The following is a 19,129-nucleotide window of genomic DNA, read 5'->3' on the forward strand; positions in this document are numbered from 1 at the left end:
CCTGAGGCAAAGGGGGACGCCAGCCCTGCGGATAACCGGGTGCCCAGGTGCCAAGACACTGCAGGGACATCCGCATGCCCCAGGGGACAGAAGCTCACGGCTCTCCCAGGCCGAGGACACCAAGGGGCCAAGCTCCCAGGGTAGCCCCCTTGCCAATGCTCTCAGCTCCACACGCCTGCGGGAGACAGGGAGAGGATCAAGTCACACAGCATCAGGGAGCTCCTGCGGGAGGGAAGGGAGACCCCCCCACCCCCGCTCCCGCAATGACGCCCAGACACACCCTGCACCGTTCAAACAAGGTTTGTATTTCCAGTGGCTATTTATAAAGGGGGCAGGGCCAGGAGAGCCTTCTGCGGGTGGACCCAGGGCAGGGCTCTGCCCCCCAGCTGTGACTGCAGGGCACGGCCCGACGGGCCAAGGAGCTGCAGGCAGGGGCCAGGCTCCAGGCCTAGCTGAGGTTGCCCTCGGTGCTGCTGTCCTCGTCCAGGGGCGCGGGGCCCGGCTCCAGGTAGTCGAGGATGCGCCGGTTGGCCTGGAGCAGGTACTGCTGCTGTCTGAAGTAGACTTTGAGCACCCCCTTGATGGCCACAAAGGTGATGCCGCCCTGCGGAGGAGGGGAGGAGATGACGCCAGCTGCTGTGCCAGTCCTATGGCTCTGGGCATCCCCTAGCACCACAGCCCCCCAGCCAGCTCCCCCCCCCACTGAGCACCAGGGACGGGGGCTCCCCCCTGGAGCTCTGCTGGTACCCTGATCCACACCCCCTGCTAGCCCAGCCCTGGGCTCCCCACTCAGCTCTGCCAGTGCCCCCCACTCCTGACCCGCAGCCCTGGGCTCCCCAGCCCCAGCTCTGCCGGTGCCCCTCACTCCCGACCCGCAGCACCGGTGCTCCCACAAGCACAGTGTGGGCGGCGGTGCCAGGCTGGCCTGCCGTTTCCATGGCAGAGAGCATATCACAGACCGCCAAGGTTTCTGAGCTCAGACTCCCTGGGTCCGGGGTTCTCGGGCTGGCAGGCTCCAGCTGCCACAGGGCGTGAGCCCCAGCTGCTGGAGAATCAGCCCAGGCACCTTGGGCAGTGCCCCGCATGGGCACCCCGCAGTGGCTGGCACAGCCCGGCCCCGGACTCACCAGGATGGTGCGCTGCAGGCTGGAGTCCACCCGCCGGAAGAGGAGCCTGCCCACCAGGTTGGCGATGGTGGGGAACACCAGGGCCCCGCACAGCGTTCGTGAGAGGGACGGGTGGTCGCTCTGGGGGCGGGACTCGGCCAGGGGCCCCAGGGGCACCGGGCGCCCAATCCCTGGGGAAATGGGAAGAAAGGGGAAACTGAGACAGTGATCGGTTACCGCCACCCGGCCGGAGGGCTCAGACCTGAACCGCTCCCCACACCACCCGCCTCGGCCCCAGTGTCTGCCCCCTCCCAGCACTCTGCCCCTTGTCACTGTCTCTCCTCCCCCTGCCAGGCCACCAGCTGACAGTGCTGCTGCCAAGCTTCCCCTCGTCCCACGGCTCTGCTCCCTCAAATCTCTTCGCTGCCAGCCTGCCCCTGCCTCGGCTGAGAGGCAGCCATGCCCACCCCCTCACCAACCTGCTCACCCACCGGCACCACCAGGGCAGCCCCAGAGCCCCCATCCCCCCACCGGCGACGCCCCGCACCTGGCACCAGGGCCTGCAGGGCCTGCAGCTTGCTGGAGTACTTCCGCCAGACACGCAGCACGTAGTCCTCCCAGCGGATCAGCCTGCCCAGCACCAGCATGACGGGGATGGTGGGCAGCCCCATGAGCAGGAAGAGGGGGTCTGCCCGCTCCATCACATCCAGCCCCTTCTTATGGCCAACCACCTGCAGCCGGGAGAGGAGGCGGCTCAGAGCCCACGCCGAGAGCTGGGCTCCCCACGCTGGCCGGGCCAGTCACACCCCCACAGCACAGGCACCACGTTGCCTTCTCAGGCCAATTCCCAGCAGCACCCTGCCCACGCCAGCTGCATGGCCCCAGCCGTGCCCCCACATAGCCAGCCTGGCACCCAACAGCACCCATGGGTGCAGTCGCTCCAGTGCTCTTGCCTCTGTTCCGGAGCCTGGCGGAAGAACCAGCCCCGGCCCAGCTCAGGCCCCCTTTGGTGAACCTCCAACACGTTACCTGCATCACCGTGACGGCCCCATAGGTGACAGCCGACCAGTACACTGTCCCCACCACGATACCGGCCATGGCGAAGGGGCTGGCTCTGGACAGGATCTGGTCCACCTGGTGGAGGAAATACACCAGGGGCCCTGCAGGGAGATCAGAAACTCAGGCCACGCCATGTGCACACACACCCCTGTATTCCCTGGGCCAGCTGCCCACGGGGGAGACTTCAGACAGTCCCCAGGGACGAGGGCTGCCCCCACCCACTCACGGGCAGGATCCCAGGGCTTTCACCCCTTCCCCACCAGGCCAGGCCTGGCCAGGCCAGAACCAGGAATTTCACAGGCCACACAGGCTAATGGGTGGAGCACAAGGTCAGGAGACAGGGACATGCCAGGGCATTGCGCCAACCTCTGTGCTCCAGGCAAAGCCTCCCCAGACACCCTCCACTCTGCCCCTCATTAACCCCTTCACACCCACTGGCCCCATCAACCCCGTCTCCTGGTGCCCCGGGCCGTGGTCCCAGGTAAACCAAGCCCCGGCCAGGACCCAGACGGGCTGGCTGGGGACCCAGGCCCCCCACCGCGCTCACCCAGCTTGGGGAAGATGATGCGGTACTCGGTGCCGCACTGCGGGCAGCTCACGCTGCCCGTGCTGTTGCCCTTCTGCTTCTCGTCCAGCCAGCGCTGCAGGCAGGCCTGGTGGATCCATTTGGTGGAGCCTTTGCAGCGGCAGGGGCAGACCCACTCAGCGGCCCGGTCCTCACGCTCTGTGGCGAAGCAGACCCAGCAGTGCCTGGAGAGCAGAGAGCATGTCAGGGAGCCAGGCGCCCCCAGGAACCCACGCAGACCGGGAGGGCAGGGCCAAACTCTGGGCCACCCCACCCCAGAGCAGGGAGATCCCTAGGGGACCCAGCGACCCTTAACTGCCAGGTTCCCCCCCCAGCATCGCTCTCCAGTCCCACCCCCATCCGGATCCTGCCCCCATCCCCTGCCCGGGCCCAGGCTCAGCGCAGGGCAGCCGGGACCCAGCCACGTCCCAAGGGCCCCCAGAGCCAGACCAAAGGGGGAGGTTGGCTGGGGTGGCGGCAGGAGGGGAACGTTCCTCAGGGAGATCGGGCCAGGCCAGTGCCGGGTTTACAATGGCACCAGTGGCTCCATGGAGCTGGGCCTATGCTCAGAAGGGGCCCCGGCCTGCTCTGCTCGCACTGCGTCCTGAAACCCTGCTAGCCACTTGTTCCTCTCGGCCTGCTCACCCACTGGCCGAGGGCTCCTCTCTGCCCCCTGGCCCCACCCGCCAGCTCCTCTCTGCCCCCTGGCTGGACCCCAGGGCACCTCCAGCTCCAGGCCTCTCTGCTTCCCACCACCTGTGGGGCCCCACCTGTCTCCCCGGAGCTGAGCTGCCTGGGACTGCTGCAGAAGCCTGGCAGGTCTTAGCTGGGCCCCTCCAAGCAAGTGGGTCCGGAGGGAGCCCAGCCGGGACAGGCCTTGGCCTGGCTGATCACACCGCTCCAGAGGGGCCAAAGCGATTCCCTGCCCCGGGACCAGCCCTGGGGGCTCAGCCCAGCAGACACAGTCACTCCCCAGCTGGCTGGTGAGTGCAGCCAGGAAACAGGGGATGGGGGAGCGGGTCTCTGGGGGGGGGCGCTGGGCTGTGGGGGGGGGGAGGTCTCTGTGTTTTGGGGCACTTTAGAGAGTGGGGGCTCGGGGGGGACTGGGCAGGGGTGGTGTTGTGCAGGGCGCTGGGCATTTATGGCAGGGTCGGGAGTGGGGGGGTCTGGCCATAGAGGGTCTGGAGGGGCTCTGGCCATAGGGAATTGGAAGGGGGTTCTGGTGTTGGGTTGGGGGCAGGGGCTGTGTGGCATGGCCTAGGTCCGCCCCCCCCCCCCAGGGAAGGGGCATGCTGGCAGCACAGGACCGGGCAGGCCACTGGGCATCTGGCAACTGCCGGTTTGTAACTAGTGCCCTGGGCTGGGTGGGGCCGCCCCTCCATTGCCCCTGGCTGGCCCCTCGCTCCGGGGACCGACATCCCCCACACCGGGGCCCACAAATCTGTTTGGTGCGGGGCCCACAAAAGGTTAATCCGGCCCTGGGCCGGCTCCAGCCCTTGGGGAGGGGATTCGAGCCGGGCGCGGGGGCGGGACTCGGGGGCTCGGTTCGGGGCCGGGCTCGGGACGGGGGGGGGGAGGTTCGGGCCCGGCCGGGCTCGGTTCCTGCCCGGGCCGGGGACCCCCTAGCGCTCACCTCTCCTCAGCCGGCTCGGCCATGGCGGGCGGGCCGCTCACACCCCCGGGCGGCCCCGGGGCCCGGCCATCGCCGGCCCCCGGCCCGAGCGAGCGCGCAGCCAGCCGCGATCCGCTGCCCCTGCGCCGGGCTGGGCTGTGCCGGGTCGCTGTTCTCCCCCGGCCGCCCCGCTGCGCCTCGTCCCGCTCCCGGCTCTGGCGCAGCGTAGCCCGGCCCGGCCCGTCCCCGCAGCCTTGAGCCCGCCCCGCAGGCCCCGGAGCGCGGAGAGCGGCGCGGCCTGGTTCTGAACAGGCCCAAGGGGTGCTGAGCCCGGGCCGGGTCTGGCTCGGGACAGGGGCAGGGCGCGCACAGCCCCGCCCGTCTAAGGCCGTGGGTAGGACGGTTAGTCCCACCTGGCTCTTCTGTGGGTGCCACCTGTACAGCTCTACCCGGTCAGCAGCTTTATGCCCGTTTTGCAGATGGGGAAACTGAGGCACGAGGAGGGGTACCACGGTCACCCAGCAGGCAAGGTGGCAAAGCGTGGACCTGAAGCCTGTGCTCCCCAGGCCCAGCTCAGTGCACTATCCATTAGGCCACACGGCCCCTACAGTGCCAGGCTTGTGCCCTGGCTGGAACGGCACCTGGTGCAGACATCGCCTGTTTATATCATCAGCCAAAAGCAATGGCAAACTGCCATGGACTTCACTTGGAGCCCAGTTTGATGAGTATGGCACCCAGTCCAGGCCTCTCACACCCAAGCCTGCATCACACTGCGATCCCACTGTCGGTGCTCGATTTCCGGGCCCGCTATGAACGACCACCCACAGCTTGAATTGTTTCCCAGGACGTCCCTCACAAATGGTCCCGGAAGACACCGTCACAGCCCCTGTTAGTGCGGGACATCCTGTGGGTCTGCAAAGCGAGAAGTGAGCGTGCAGTGTTTGCGCGGTTCATGAGGCCGGCAAAGTGTTCTGTGGGTGTCATGCTGTTGGCCGAGAAGGCAGATGGCGAGACGTGCCACGCGGGTTTGCGGGATTTCTAAAATAAGTGCAAAAATTATAAGCTGTGGATGGCATTATGGGATGGAGAAAGGTGTGCTGGGAACTTGATCACTAGCTCCCAGAGTTCCCGGTCGTTTCTATCCCATGACACTTTGAAAACTTTCCCAGGTTAGGCCCCGATCCTGAGAACTGTTCTGCACAAAGGTGAGCTCACTTGGAGGAGCTTGCAGGACCAAGGCCTTCCTGTGAAACTACCATGGACTTCCCAGGCCAGCAGCGCTGCAGCCTCTGGCGGGCACCCAGTGATCTCTTGCTCTGGGAAGGAGGACATGCAAGACTGGGATGAGGAATCAGAGGAAGAGCGATAGAAAAGACACATGAGGTCCCATCCCCCCAGCCAGGACCAGTGCAGGAAAGTTCTCTGCTGTCTGTGCCCCAGGAAATACACACTATGATTAATTCTCACCTATGGACCCACCTAGAAAATAAACAGAGATCCGGCTGGTGTTTCCAGTCTTCGCCCTTTGGCCGAAGGTATTAGAACAGTAGCTTATATTTCTATATTGTGTTCCACCCTTAAGTGCATTGCAACCTATATACTGAAATGCAGCCACCTCTGGAGTGGAATGCAACATACGTTTAACAGAGCACAGTAGCACCACATAATTGTTGGGGACAGGCAGTGAAGAGGTGTAGGGCCTTGCTTTGCTCAGACAGTAGTTATAATTGATTTGTACTGCTGTGGCGCCTAGCCACCGCCAGGTACAGGCATAGAGCAGGACCCCATCATGCCAGGGGCTGTACAAATACAGAACAGAAAGGCAGACTCTGCTCCCTGATGTGCGTGGAGGTGGGGTGGCCTTAGGCTCATAGACTTTTAGGCCAGAAGGGACCACCACGGTCACCTAGTTGGACCCCCTGCCCCTGGCGGGCCACAGCCCCTCCCCCACCTCCTGCCATGGGGATCCGGCCATTAGCCCATGCACCCTGCTAGCCTGGCACCGCCTACGCTGAGATCCCAGCACAGACCCTGGGCCTGGCTCAGGACCCAGCTCCTGCCAGGAGGGTCCGGCCAGTACCTGATACCCACAATGCAAGAGGACAGTAGCTCCTGCACCCCAGGGGAAGAGGTGGAGGAGGAGGTGGGTCGCACATGCGCACACGCCTCCCCCTTCCTCATCCCCCAAGCCATGGGGCGGGGCGGGAACAGAGCCATGACATCACCCTCCTTAAGCCGGGCAACCAGGCTTGATGCGGAAGACCCGCCTCCGACACCGCGCCCCATTGGTCGGCTGTCAAACCTGTCGCCCCGCCTCTCCCTCGGCCCCTTCGGCTTCCGCCTGTCACTCGGGCCCAAGGGAGGTGCCGATTGGCTGCATGGGGCTCCGCCCCTTGCGCGGCTCCCGAGGGCCGGTTTGGTTGCGCAGGGTGGGTGGTTGCGGGGCCGCAGCGTCGAGTGTGACTGAGCCGGAGCAGCGTCCCCCGCCCGGCGGCCCCGCCCCGCCCGGCCATGGAGTCCTACGACATCATCGCCAACCAGCCCGTGGTCATCGACAACGTGAGCCCGGCGCGGGGGGGGCTGAGGTGCCTGCGAGTGACCCGGGTCCCGTGGGGCAGGAGGGGGCTGTTGAGGGGAGGCTCGTAGCGTGTTTGAACGGCCCGTCCCGCCCCCGCCCCGCGCGCTGCGGGAGGCGGCTGCGCTGGAAGGGGCTGGGGCTGGGGCTGGGGGGGGGGGGTTTCACCAGCGCCGGCTGCAGCCGGAAGCCCCCGGTGTTAATGAATCTCCTGTCGCTGTGACGTTTCCGCCACTCTCCGGCCTGCCCCGCAGCACGTTGGTGCCCGGCCGCCGGAGATCCCCTCTCGCGTACAGCGCCTTGCACCGAAAGGCCTCGCTGTGTCAGACCCAGATCCCAGAGCAAAACGCTACCCCGGCCCTACAGGCTCGCCAAGGCCTCGGTGCCGAGGACCATTTCGCAGGAGACTCCATGGCCTCCCCCAGGCCGTGCCCCCGCTTGTCTCTCAAAATACCCCATTGCACTGCTCTCTAGGAGACCCACAACCGGGGTGCCAGGGCTTTCTGCCCACGCTGCTCCCCCTGGCACCCCTAAGCATCCAGCCGCTGGTGTTGGGGGGTCCCTTGTTCTGTGGCAGTGTAACACCCTTCTCCCTGTGCTGTCAGGCCTCGGGGCATTTCTTCTTGCTGCTGAAGAGTTGATTAAGCTGAGCTAACTTTTCCATCCAGTTCTCTCGCTTCTGTGTGCCTGGTCCCTTGGCTTAGAACCGTCCTCGCTTTTTGAACGGGCTCTGCCCTCCTGTTGCTAGCAGCTCTTTGCTGTGTGTGGCTCCGCATGTGACCTCTTCCAGAGCTGCCCCGGGTGAGAGTTGTGGAATTTGGCTAGAAATATCCGGCCAGACTTTCGAAGCAGCAATCGCTGATGTGTCCCTGCTTCTGAGTCTGGGGCCCAGTGGATCTGCAGCTCTGGAGACCCAGCTGCATGCTGCTTTAGAGAAGCTTTCATTCGATCTTCTCCCTCTGTGGATCCAAAGGCTCTGGGTTACAATGCGTCAGGTGTTTAGCTCCAGCCAAGCCTTATTCTAAAGCGTCTAATCCTTATGGCCTTCTATAACACCTGGGGGCTACAAAACAGGGTGGCAAATTTATCTGTGTCAAGCAAAGTCCCCAGACGTCTGGATGTCAACTGGGTGGGGTGAAGATCTCCTTACCTGTAGCGTACCACATGCCTGCTTTCTCCTTTGCATGTGACAGCAGGGACACAGAGCAGGCTAATTCTGGCTGTTTTGCTTTGGAAGTGTGGTTGTCCGTGTGTTCCTGTGCACAGAAGGTGTCAGACAGCTGGATTTGCACTGTGCCTGTGTAAGGGTGTGGCTGGGGAAGAGTTCTTGCTTGCTCATGCTGTGAATCGTTTGTAATGGGGCAAGGAGAAGCTGGCAAGCCAGAGATGGATTTTGGAGCCGTTCCTGGGAGGTTGGCAGGAGAAAAGTGGCCTCTGGTGACCGTGCCCCTCCCTGGTGGCTGCTGCCAGCTGGGTTTACAGTGGGGTTTTGCAGCAGCTGCTGCTGAGGAGAGGCAACATTCAGCTTAACCTCTTCATTCAAAGGGAGTTTCAGTGCAGGCTTGGCTTGAGTGCTGTGGGGTTTGTCTTCCTCCGGTGGGTGCAGCCAGCCCCGGGTCTGCAGCTGCAGAAAACCTCTGTCTTTAGCCAACTCCACTGGTGGGACCCCCTCAGCGGGACAAGGATGGTCTTTGCTTGTTTACTCCTTCACATAACACAAGAACTAGGGGTCACCAGTGAAATTAACAGGCAGCAGGTTTAAAACAAACAAAAGGAAGCATTTCACACAGCACACAGTCAACTTGTGGAACTCCCTGTCAGAGGCTGTTGTGACGGCCAAGACTATAACTGGGTTCAGGAAAGAGCTAGATAAGTTCATGGGTGACAGGCCCATCAATGGCTATTAGCAGAATGGGAAGGGGCACAACCCCAGGCTCTGGGTGTTCCTAGGCTTCTGGCTACAATGGGCGACGGAATGGATCACTTGCTGATTACCTGTTCTGTTCATTCCCTCTGCAGCATCTGGCACCGGCCACTTTTGGCAGAGGGATACTGGGCTAGATGGACCAGGGGTCTGACCCACTCTGGCCAGTCTTATGTTCTTGTGACTTGGAGGGTTCTACTCCTGGCTCCGCCACTGATTCCACGTGACCTTGAGTGTGTTGTTTCCCCTCTCAGTGCCTCAGTTTCCCCATTTGGGAAGTGAGAATAGTGACTGACCCACCTGCTGGGAAAGCACGTTGCTGGAGTGGCTGGCACTGCAGAAGGGAAGGAATGCTGCCAGGCCCGTGAGTGGGGCTGTGGCCCATCAGGACTTATGGCTCTTCTTGTGGAAATTTCCACTACATGCGTCTGACGAAGTGGGTATTCACCCACGAAAGCTTATGCTCCAATACGTCTTTAGTCTATAAGGTGCCACAGGACTCTTTGTCGCTTTTTACAGATCCAGACTAACACAGCTACCCCTCTGATACTTGGCTCTTCTTCTGGTCGCTGACAATGTGAACCAGGCCCAGCCTAGGGACAGATGAGTTGGGGGGTGGCCCAGCCTGGGGACAGAATGGGGGAAGGGAGCGGCTCGGCCCGGGGACAGACTTGGGATGAATGACCCCCAGAGTATCTGTTTAGCTTGTAGGTTTTAAACAAGTGTTTGGATCAGCTGGAGGGCTGGGTCTCATGGGCCATATCTGCCTCCTCCTCCTCCCAGTCCTGGCTGGGGATCTCGGCTTGGCCCCTCTCACCTGTTCCCATGACAGCAGGGCTGCCAGTGGCACCTGTATCCTGTAGGCACAAGGTGCGGGGCAGAACGAGACCCCCACCAAGACTACAGCCTGCCCTGCACCTTGTGCCTGCAAGGACAGGTGTCACCAGCCCTGCTGCAGTGCAGGGAGCCAGCCCCGCTGTCACAGGCCCAATCACTCACTCTTGTGACTGGGGCTGCCCCAGCAGCCGTACAGCAGCAGGGGGGCCTCCCCCGCAGCCAGGGGCTCATCCTCCCCTGCCTCTCAGTCCTGGCTGGGGGTCTGCTCGATTATGTGAACCCCTTTCTTGTGAGAGCTACCCAGGGCACAGGGTAGGGATTTGGCTAATGCCGAGCTGTGGTACATGGGGTTTTGGGTGGATGGACGGTGTGGGCTGGAGGTTACCGGTGAAGGAAAACACGTAATGCAGCTCTAGTTTCTAGCCACTTACATTGGCTTCTCTGGGACTCTCTAGCCTCAGTTTGGTTTTCCCAGAGACTCGGCGAAGTGTCCCGTGCAAAGGGGGTGTTGGACTGGGTCCCCCCAGTGCTGGGGGCCCAACTTCCAGGGAGGCAGCAGCTTGCTGTGCAGTGCGGTGCCAGGGGACAAGGTGTGGGGTATCCTCGGGGGAGTTTCCCCTGGTCACAGCCAGGCTCCCTCCCACTGTGAGCAGGGGGTAGTGAGGCACCTCGGGGAACCCCGAGAAGTGTCACAAGAGGTGACCCAGGTGCTGCGGGATCCTGCTGTGGTCCCTGAGCCATGGAAGTGAAACTGACTAGGAGCAGTAAAGAAACTGAGGAGTCGCCTTTCCTCATCTCCGCTGAGCCAAGTGCCCAAAGCAGACTGCCTGGCTGGAGAAACATCGTTAGCTTCAGCTTTAACGAGCGAGCGGAGGGGCTGCTGGGCCCCTCAGAGCTCTGATGTGTTCATCCTCTCACGCCTGGGGCAGTGCCGGGCTGTTCTCCAGCTGAGAGCCAGGGAGAATAAAGGATTTGCTCAGGGACATGCAGGGAGCCTGACCCCTGGGCCGGCTGTACTCTGGGTGTCCCCGTTCAGAGTCTTGGGACCCATGTTGGCTGAGCTGGGTGCATGGACAGGGGTTGATTAACAGCTGTTTGTGATTTCCCCAGGGTTCCGGGGTTGTCAAGGCTGGCTTTGCTGGTGACCAGATCCCGAAATACTGCTTCCCAAACTAGTGAGTATCTCCACCCGGACGGGGGTTTTGTTGTCAGCGTCTGGTCATTATCCCAGCGCCAGGCGAGTGATCCACAGCGGAGTGACCCCACAGACTCCAGCCAAGTCAGTGGGAGCAGCATGGGGCCCTAAAATGTCGGGGGTGGGGTATCCTAGCCCCTCTGTCGAGAGCTGAGTGGGGATCTCCGAGGATGGCCGTGTCTGCAGAGCCACGGCCGTGCCCGCAGCTGGGCTCTCAGTGCTTCCGCCGACGCCTTTGCCTCTCTGCCGCTCAGCACAGGGCTGTGTTGAAAAGAGCTGGTGTGTTACAGCATGGCGCCTCCACCAGGCTCTTGAGCTGGGCCTCCTGGGGCCTGCTGGGATCCAGGATCAGGCTGGCTCAGATCGAGGCCCCTGTGAACAGAGCCACCTGCTGCCCTGCCCTCAGCTGCCTGGCCTAGAACTCTGTGTGCCACACCCTGCCAGCTGGGGGGCTGTGCCCAGACCCAAGGTGTGGCGCGGGAGGGGCGTGCAGTGCCCCCAGGCTGTGTCTGCGGGGGGCGGTGCCGGAGCAGAGGCAGTACGTGTTAGGCTATCATTGTCCATGGGCGATGGACCCCAGGACCCCGACGCTGGAAGCTTGGCAGCATCCTCTGAAGCTGCCCTGCGGTTGTCCGGCCCCTCCTCACCTCCGGGAGCCTGACACATCTCACGCACCAAGCCTGAGTCCGCCCCCCACACCCCATTGCAGCTAAATGCTGAAAACCTCCTTTGCCAGGCTCTGCTCCCATGGAGGGGGGTAACTGCCCCGGGGCCGAGGGGTGTGGCAGTCTCTGCACAGCTCTGGCCTTGTTCTGCCCGGCTGGGACTGGTGGGATCCCTCACCCCAGGCAGGGTCACAGCTCCCCCAGAAGGGGCGGCTCACGAGGGCTGGGCTGGCCCCAAGGGTGCCTGTGAGCCGCTGTCATCCCTGGGATGCTGATCCTGCTCTGTGCCCCCTCTCCGTCTGACACTGGCGAGTGATTAACGCCAGCCAGCCCCTCCTAGGCCAGGGCTTGTCTGTTTCACCCCCTCCCCTGCCCCACAAGTTGGGGGTGGGGTCTGTCAGCTCCTTGCGAGGCCCATCTTCTCCCCTTGGGGTGGGTGAGCTGCAGCCCCACTAACTGGTTCTCTCTCTCTCTCGCCAGTGTGGGGCGCCCAAAGCACGTCCGGGTCATGGCGGGGGCGCTGGAGGGGGATCTCTTCATCGGCCCCAAAGCAGAGGTAATGGTGTAGCCCAGCCCCCTCCGGCCGCTTGGGGGTCTCAGCCCATCCTTTTCCCTCCCCCCCCTGCTTCAGGCACAGGTTGAACAGGCAGGGGGCAGATCTCCAGCTGTAGGGCAGGAGTTGGCAGCTGCTGGGGTCAAAGGTTCCCAGTTCCCCAAGCACATGCAGCAGTCTACAGTGGCCAGGTGCATTGTGGGAGCTGTGCAGAAAGTGTCCCACATTGGGCTCCCCGTGGCCAGCCTGCCTTCCCCCGCAGCCTGCGCCTGGGGGTGCTGCCAGGCCTGGAGAGTGGCTCTAGTGAGTTTGCCTCCCATGACACCCACACCCTGCCTCGCCACGGGAGTGGGGTAGTGGCTCAGCATCAGTGTTGGCCTCAGGTCAGCAGTAGGGGGCGCTGTGCTGCCAGCAGTGGGTGAGGGGTTCAGTGGGGCACTCTCCCCTCAGTCTGGGCTGGCCCTGACACCCCTGGGCAGCACTGGGGTGCTGTGCTGCTGGGGGGCAGGCGAGGGGCTCAGTGGGGCGCTCTACTCTCAGTCAGGGCTGGCCCCGACACCCCAGGATGGCATTAGGGGGCACTGTACTGCTAAGAGTGGGTGAGGGGTTCAGTGGGGCACTCTCCCCTCAGTCAGGGCTGGCCCGGACACCCCAAGGCAGCACTAGGGGGCGCTGTGCTGCTGGGGGGCAGGCAAGAGGCTCAGTGGGGCACTCTCCCCTCAGTCAGGGCTGGCCCCGACACCCCAGGGTGGCACTAGGGGGCGCTGTGCTGCCGGGGAGGCTTCTCTGCCTTGGCATCCCGCTCCAGGTGTGTCGTGACCCGGGTCCGCTCGCTCCCTCTGCCGGCAGGAGCACCGGGGCCTGCTGTCCATCCGCTACCCCATGGAGCATGGCATCGTCCGGGACTGGAACGACATGGAGCGAATCTGGCAGTACGTGTACTCCAAAGACCAGCTGCAGACCTTCTCCGAAGAGGTAACGGGCTGTGGGGCAGGGTGGCTGGATCCCCGGGGGGGGGGTCTCCCCCATCATGTGTCTTGCTGCCAGCCCAGGGCTGAGTCTCTGGGACGGACACAGCTGATGCAGCTGCATCTGGGATGAGGCTAGACATGAGACCTGGGGACTGTCCCCGGGACCTGAGCTGAACACTGGTGCGGACGTGGGGCCATCCGCTGCCTGCACAATCCCCTTAGCGTGGGCCTGGGGCTGGACTCCCTGCCCCGGAGCGAGCACGGCCCCGTTGGCACCAGCCCAGCTCCCCTGCTGTGTTCAGTCTCTCTCCTGATCTGTCCTTTGCCCATCAATGGCCAGGGGCTACCTAGTGCAATGGGGGATGGCGACTTGGACACCTGGGCTGAGACCCCCCAGCTCATGTCACCCAGGCCCTGAGTGACTGTGGGGAGGTGAATTCAGTCGCCCTGTCTCGGCTGCGTTTGAGCTGGCAACTTGCAGGAGAGAGGCTCCGGCCCCCCAGCTGGCCTGGGCTCAGCTCTGCCAGGCGGGTCCCCAGCTGCGCCTGGTCCCAGGCTCTGGGCCACTGGCACCTCTTGCCCAGGCCTGTCTACGAGGCGCTTCCCTGGGCAGCAGCCTTCAGCCCACGAGCTGGGGGTGGAGGTGGCTGTGGACCAAGCCACCGGCCTGGGTGGTGGCTCCCCTCCCATGCCACTGGAGCCACCATCTCTGCTAATTGGGTGTCCTGCCCTCCCAGCACCCGGTTCTCCTGACGGAAGCCCCCCTAAACCCCTGCAAGAACCGTGAGAAGGCGGCCGAGGTTTTCTTCGAGACCTTCAACGTTCCAGCGCTTTTCATCTCCATGCAGGCCGTCCTCAGCCTGTGAGTACCGGACACCGCCGCCTGCAGCGCTGAGGGAGCCCTCGGGAACACCGGGGCCCTCTCTCCTCACTGGCAGCGTGGTGATGGGGGGCACTGGGTGGCAGGGAGCAGGGTGTGTGCCCTGTTGGGTGGTTTGGAATCAGCCCCGGATTGCTTGAGATCGGCCCAGAACCCGCAGCGTCTTTCGCCCCAGTGTCCTGGGACTGACCCTCTGCCATGGCTCCTGAAGGTCCTTCCTGGAACGCGTTGCTGGGTGCTGTTCAGTACTTGCTCTGTCACCCCCCAGAGGTGGCTGCCTTTAGGTGGGGGGATGAAGCCTTTTCCCACCAGCCGTGTGCTGTCTTGGCGTGCTCGGGCCGATCTGCCGTAATCGCCGTGCTGGGCGCTTTCCAATGCGCTGGCGGGGCCGAGCTCACGGGCTCCTGGTGTCTCCCTCTGCTCCAGCTATGCCACGGGCCGCACGACGGGGGTGGTGCTGGATGCGGGGGATGGCGTCACGCACGCGGTGCCCATCTACGAGGGCTTCGCATGCCGCACTCCATCATGCGGGTGGACGTGGCTGGGCGGGACGTCTCGCGCTACCTCCGCCTGCTGCTGCGCAAGGAGGGCTACGACTTCCACACCTCCGCCGAGTTCGAGGTGGTCAAGATGATAAAGGAGGTACGGGGGGGAGCTGCCCTGGGGCTGGGGGCTCACTACAGGATCCCCCTCGGTCAGGGCTGGGGATGCGCCGCTGTTCAGCACTGGAGCCCTGCTCTGCCCTGCCCTGCTCTAAGGGGGACCTGGGGCAAGACCCTGCCAGTCTGTGCCCCAGCCGTGACATGGAGGCCGGGGTTCCTGCCGGCTCAGGCCCTGAGCCTCATGGCTGAGGTGGAGGGTGGGGCAGGGGTAAGTCCTGGCCTGGCTGCTCACCTGCTCTCCCCCGGCACAGCGGGCCTGCTACCTGTCCATTAACCCCCAGAAGGACGAGGCGCTGGAGACGGAGAAGGTGCTCTACAGCCTACCGGATGGGAGCACACTGGAGGTAAGTGTCGTGGTGCGGGCAGATCTCCGTGCCCTGGTGGCTCTGGGCGCTGGCTGGCCGGGAGCTCCCTGTGCCCGGGGCTGGGTTTGGTGGATTGCGCGGGGGCTGCGGGAGCTGGGCCTGGCTAGGCGGCGCGGTCTCCCAGGCACATGGTGCTCCGTGTCTCAGGGACCAGAGCTCCCTGGGGGCTGGCTCCGTGTGACGCTGCACCTAGGATCCTGGGGCAGCTTGGGGAGGGGAGGGGGATGCTTCCCCCAAAGCAGAGACATAGGAGCCGGTAAGCCCCCTGGAGTTGCAGCCACGTCCCCTCGGGGCCCCGTTACCCTGCGGTGCGGGGCTAATGTTGCTCTCTGGCAGGTGGGCCCAGCCCGCTTCCGAGCCCCTGAGCTGCTCTTCCAGCCGGACCTGGTGGGGGACGAGAGCGAAGGGATCCATGAAGTCCTGGCCTTTGCCATCCAGAAATCTGACATGGACCTGCGGCGGACGCTCTTCGCCAACATCGTGCTGTCTGGCGGCTCCACGCTCTTCAAAGGTGCGGCCCTGAGCGAAGGACTTCAGCGCCCACCCCCTCTGGTGGGGCCCAGCCCAGGCAGCACAGCGCCCAGGAGCTGGTCACAGCCCCGTGGCCTGGCCAGCCTGGTTCCTTGGCAAGGGGACAATTCCTTCCTGACCCTCTGTCCTGATGCCTGCGGCTGAACCTGGAGCACTGCGCCCGTTGTGCATGGTCTGGCCGGGAAGTTCCCCTGCTGCAGGATTGGGGGGCGCTGGGGATCCTCTGCCCCCCCCGCAAGAATTTTGATGGGGGGGGCCTCCCAGAGTGTCCATCAGGGCTGACCCTTTGGCTACGGACAGTGCAGCCAGGAGGGTGGGTCTCCTGGGGGGGGGGGGGGGATCACTGATGAGCTCACAAGCTCTGCCTCATGGAGGCAGGATGTCATCAGGGCCCCCTGGGAAGTGTTTCCCTCCCCCCGTGAGCTCAGGTAGCATGGTGGGAGGGCCCCGACACCCCCTGCCTTTCCCAACAGAGATGATCCCTCAGTCCCCAGGGGACGCAGGGAACCCCTCAGCATCTGGGGGGGAAACTGAGTAGCGTGCTCCCCAGGACAGGACCTAGCTCTGCCCACTAGAGGGTGCTCTCACCTCAGCCTGGGACTCCCTGAGCTTGTGTCGGAGACTGGCTATGCAATGGTCTGGCCATGCCCCTCCTCCCGAAGTGCCTGGCGCTCCCGGGTGGAATCAGGGCCCCTTACTCCGCCCAGGGGCTCTGCACATCGGGGTGGAAGCTGGGCTCTCATGAAGCGCTGGGCAGTCGGTGCGGAAAGCGGGTGGCCTGGCTGGCTCCTCGGGGCGGCCTAGGGTGACCGCTGAGCAGAGCGCCCGGTGCCCCTCGCAGGCGGGTACACAGCTCAGCCCATGGGGGAGGGGAGCCCCCTCCTGCCCCCAGACCTGGCCTGTGTTCCCAGCCAGGAGCCGCAGCCTTGGGGCAAGGCTGAGAACGGGGTAATTCCCTGTGGGAGGCAGCAGGGGGTGTAACACTCACTCCCCCCTCCCCCCGCAGTTGCCTCGGGAGGCCAGCTTGGTGCCTGAAGCCATGGGCTGCCATGTCGCACCCCCAGGAGCCACAGGGTGGCGCCCTAGCGCCCGGCTTTCCAGGTGGTGCATGGGGACCCCTGTGGGGTGGGGGCAGGTCGGGGGCTGTCTGGTTAATACTCGTGTTCCCCCTTCAGGGTTTGGGGACCGGCTGCTTAGCGAGGTGAAGAAACTCGCCCCAAAGGATGTCAAGATTAAGGTGAGGATTGGTGATGCCCGCAGCACCCTTCCCCTGTTGCCCAGCCCTGCCCTGGGATCTCCTCGCCCCCTCCCAGCCCCTCCTGCTGTGATTTCCCAGGCACCGCTGCCTCTCCTGGGGCACGAAGCTACAGTGTGTGCAGGTCCAACCCCCTGCCTGCTCCACAGCCTGGCACCCTCCTGCCCCCCAGGCACAGCTCCCTGCATGGCCCCGAGCGACTGCAGCCTCCTGGGCCATGCTTGGATCAGTCCCTCCCCTCCCGCTCCCCCCGCCCCAGATCTGGGGGCAGCGCAGCCGCTCCAGGGAGTTGCCCCGTGAACAGGGTGGGTCCAAGGATGGGGTGCCCTGGTGGGGCTGCGTGATGGGGGTGTGCACAGCAGGGCAGTCCCATCAGCCGGGTGCTGAGCCCCATTCCAGGGGGGACGGGAGGGGCTGTTACCAGCCGGGCTCCAGGCTGACCCTCTGCTTCCTTCCAGATCTCCGCCCCGCAGGAGCGACTGTACTCCACGTGGATAGGGTGAGTGCCCACCCCAGGGCCTGGGCATCTGCTCTGGGACCCGCCCTGCCTGCCAGGCCTGGCTTCCCTGTGCCTCTAGATTTGCTGCAGGGGGTGACCTCTGCGTGGCCCAGGGACCAGGAGGAGCCCTGACTGCGGGGGGGGGAGCCGTGCTGGGCCAGGACAGACTTGCTCTGTTCAAAGGGAGGGAGGGGAGCAGGCCTTGTCCCCGCAGGGCTGTGTGCAGGGGGAGATGCCTCCAGCCCCTTGGTGACTCTGACTCTCCCTTGCAGCGGCTCCATCCTGGCCTCGTTGGACACCTTCAAGAAGATGTGGGTGTCGAAGAAGGAGTACGAGGAGGACGGGGCGCGGGCCATCCACCGCAAGACGTTCTAGGTGTGGGGCCAGCGGGCGCAGCTGGTGGTTGGGGGAGCTCGGCCAGGGCGTGCCCTTATGTTACCCCTTTCCAAGCCAGGGCTGCTAGCACCAGCCCTCCCCCGGGGCTCGCCCTCCCCGCATCAGCTTCCGGCATCCCTGGAGGGGCAGGGCAGCCCCCTCGCTCCCTCCGAGCCGCTGGTCTGTGCGCACACGGCCCCCAGGCCTGGCCTTGATCCCTGCTGCCCCGTCCGTGCCCTGCACCGGTGGGGATGGGCAGGGCCACTCGGCTCTCTGCACAGGCAGTCTCAGCCCTTGACCCCCTGCTGCCCTCAGAGCCCTGGGGGCCTTGGCCTGCCCCTCCCTGCGCAGTCCCCTAGCCTGAGGGGCCAGAGTGCCCCAGCCTGCTTAGCGATCCTTGGAAGCCCGGCAAGGGGATCTGGGGGCAGCGACCCGATGGGAGCTGGGCTTCGGCCTGAGGGGAGATGGGGCTCCAAGGGGCTTCTAGTCCCAGGCTAGATCCTGGGTCCTGCCCTAGGAGAGCCCACCTGGGGCGCATGGATCCAGCGCCCACTGCCACGCCCCAATGGCTGCCCTCAGCCCTTGCTGCTCAGGAGGGGTGGGAGCCCCCAGAGGCCTGGAGCAAAGCCCTGGTGGCACCAGGCTCCCCCCTGTTCAGGGCCGTGCTGGGGCCAAGCTCCTTCCAACGGGGGGCCCCTGAGCAGCTGGCTCTGCCCTTGCTCCAATGGTGCCTGGTGCAGACTCACTGCAGAGGTGAGCTGGGGTCCGGCTGGCTCTGGCCCAGGCAGGGTTGTGTCCCAGTCACAGCCCCTAGCTCGCTGCCTAGAGAGCAGCTGCCTCGTGGTGCTACACTAACCCCCTGCATTGGCCACACCACAGCCTCCTGTAGCCATGGCCCCTGGCCCTGGAGAGTGTCCCTGGAGCCAGGGCAGTGGTGTGTCTGGCCCTGTGGGGCTAGTACCTGGGTGCTCAGAGGCCTGTGGGCAGGGCTGTACCAACCCTGAATTGGAAAGGGGTAAACCCCTGAACTTTTTTTTAAAGGGCAGCAACTCAATCACCTGCCCCAGAGTGAGGCAAGGGGCCTGGGCACCTGGAGGGGCAGAGCTCAGCTCTCTAGCTCCGGGCTAGTGGCCTGTGTCTGTATCTCGGCTTCTCCCCTTACCCCCCCTGCCAGAGCCCTGGACCCCCAGTGGCCCCCGCCCAAGCCTGGCTGCAATGTACAAAACTGAACACAGTTGCCTGTATTTTTTTTTGTAAATTCATTATAGTAATAATTATAAATTAACCCCTTGTGTCCTGTGTGTCTGTCCTGGAGCCTCTCCCTCACCTGAGCTCAGCACGGGAGCCGGGGGAGGGGAGTAACACTAGCTGGGTTGGCTGGAGATGGGCCTTGCTCATAGGCTCAAGGGGAGCCCTGGGGGTCTGTGGTTCTGGGGCCCAGCTGTGCCTGGCCCAGAGTAGAGCCTTACACCCAGCCCCTCTGCAGGCTGGCCAGGGCCT

The 19,129-nt window shown here is 64.3% G+C and overlaps 2 protein-coding genes across 2 annotated transcripts; one reads left to right on the forward strand and one right to left on the reverse strand.

The window, feature by feature from the left end:
- Window positions 1–284: 284 nt before the first annotated feature.
- Window positions 285–4,572, reverse strand: LOC117872837 (E3 ubiquitin-protein ligase MARCHF5-like). The gene is given in 7 exon segments (XM_034761636.1): window positions 285–604; window positions 1,128–1,297; window positions 1,654–1,837; window positions 2,136–2,266; window positions 2,713–2,915; window positions 4,364–4,415; window positions 4,418–4,572. Coding segments are annotated over 7 exon segments (912 nt in total). The 5' UTR covers window positions 4,434–4,572; the 3' UTR covers window positions 285–448.
- Window positions 4,573–6,730: 2,158 nt separating this feature from the next.
- On the forward strand, window positions 6,731–18,914 carry ACTR1B (actin related protein 1B). The gene is given in 12 exon segments (XM_034761638.1): window positions 6,731–6,901; window positions 10,789–10,853; window positions 12,019–12,094; window positions 12,941–13,066; window positions 13,800–13,924; window positions 14,369–14,448; window positions 14,451–14,584; window positions 14,856–14,948; window positions 15,306–15,480; window positions 16,676–16,737; window positions 17,214–17,254; window positions 17,527–18,914. Coding segments are annotated over 12 exon segments (1,128 nt in total). The 5' UTR covers window positions 6,731–6,853; the 3' UTR covers window positions 17,630–18,914.
- The last annotated feature ends 215 nt before the right edge of the window (window positions 18,915–19,129 follow it).

Source organism: Trachemys scripta, chromosome 2 (genome assembly GCF_013100865.1).
Source record: "Trachemys scripta elegans isolate TJP31775 chromosome 2, CAS_Tse_1.0, whole genome shotgun sequence".
Classification (NCBI taxonomy): Eukaryota; Metazoa; Chordata; order Testudines; family Emydidae; genus Trachemys; species Trachemys scripta.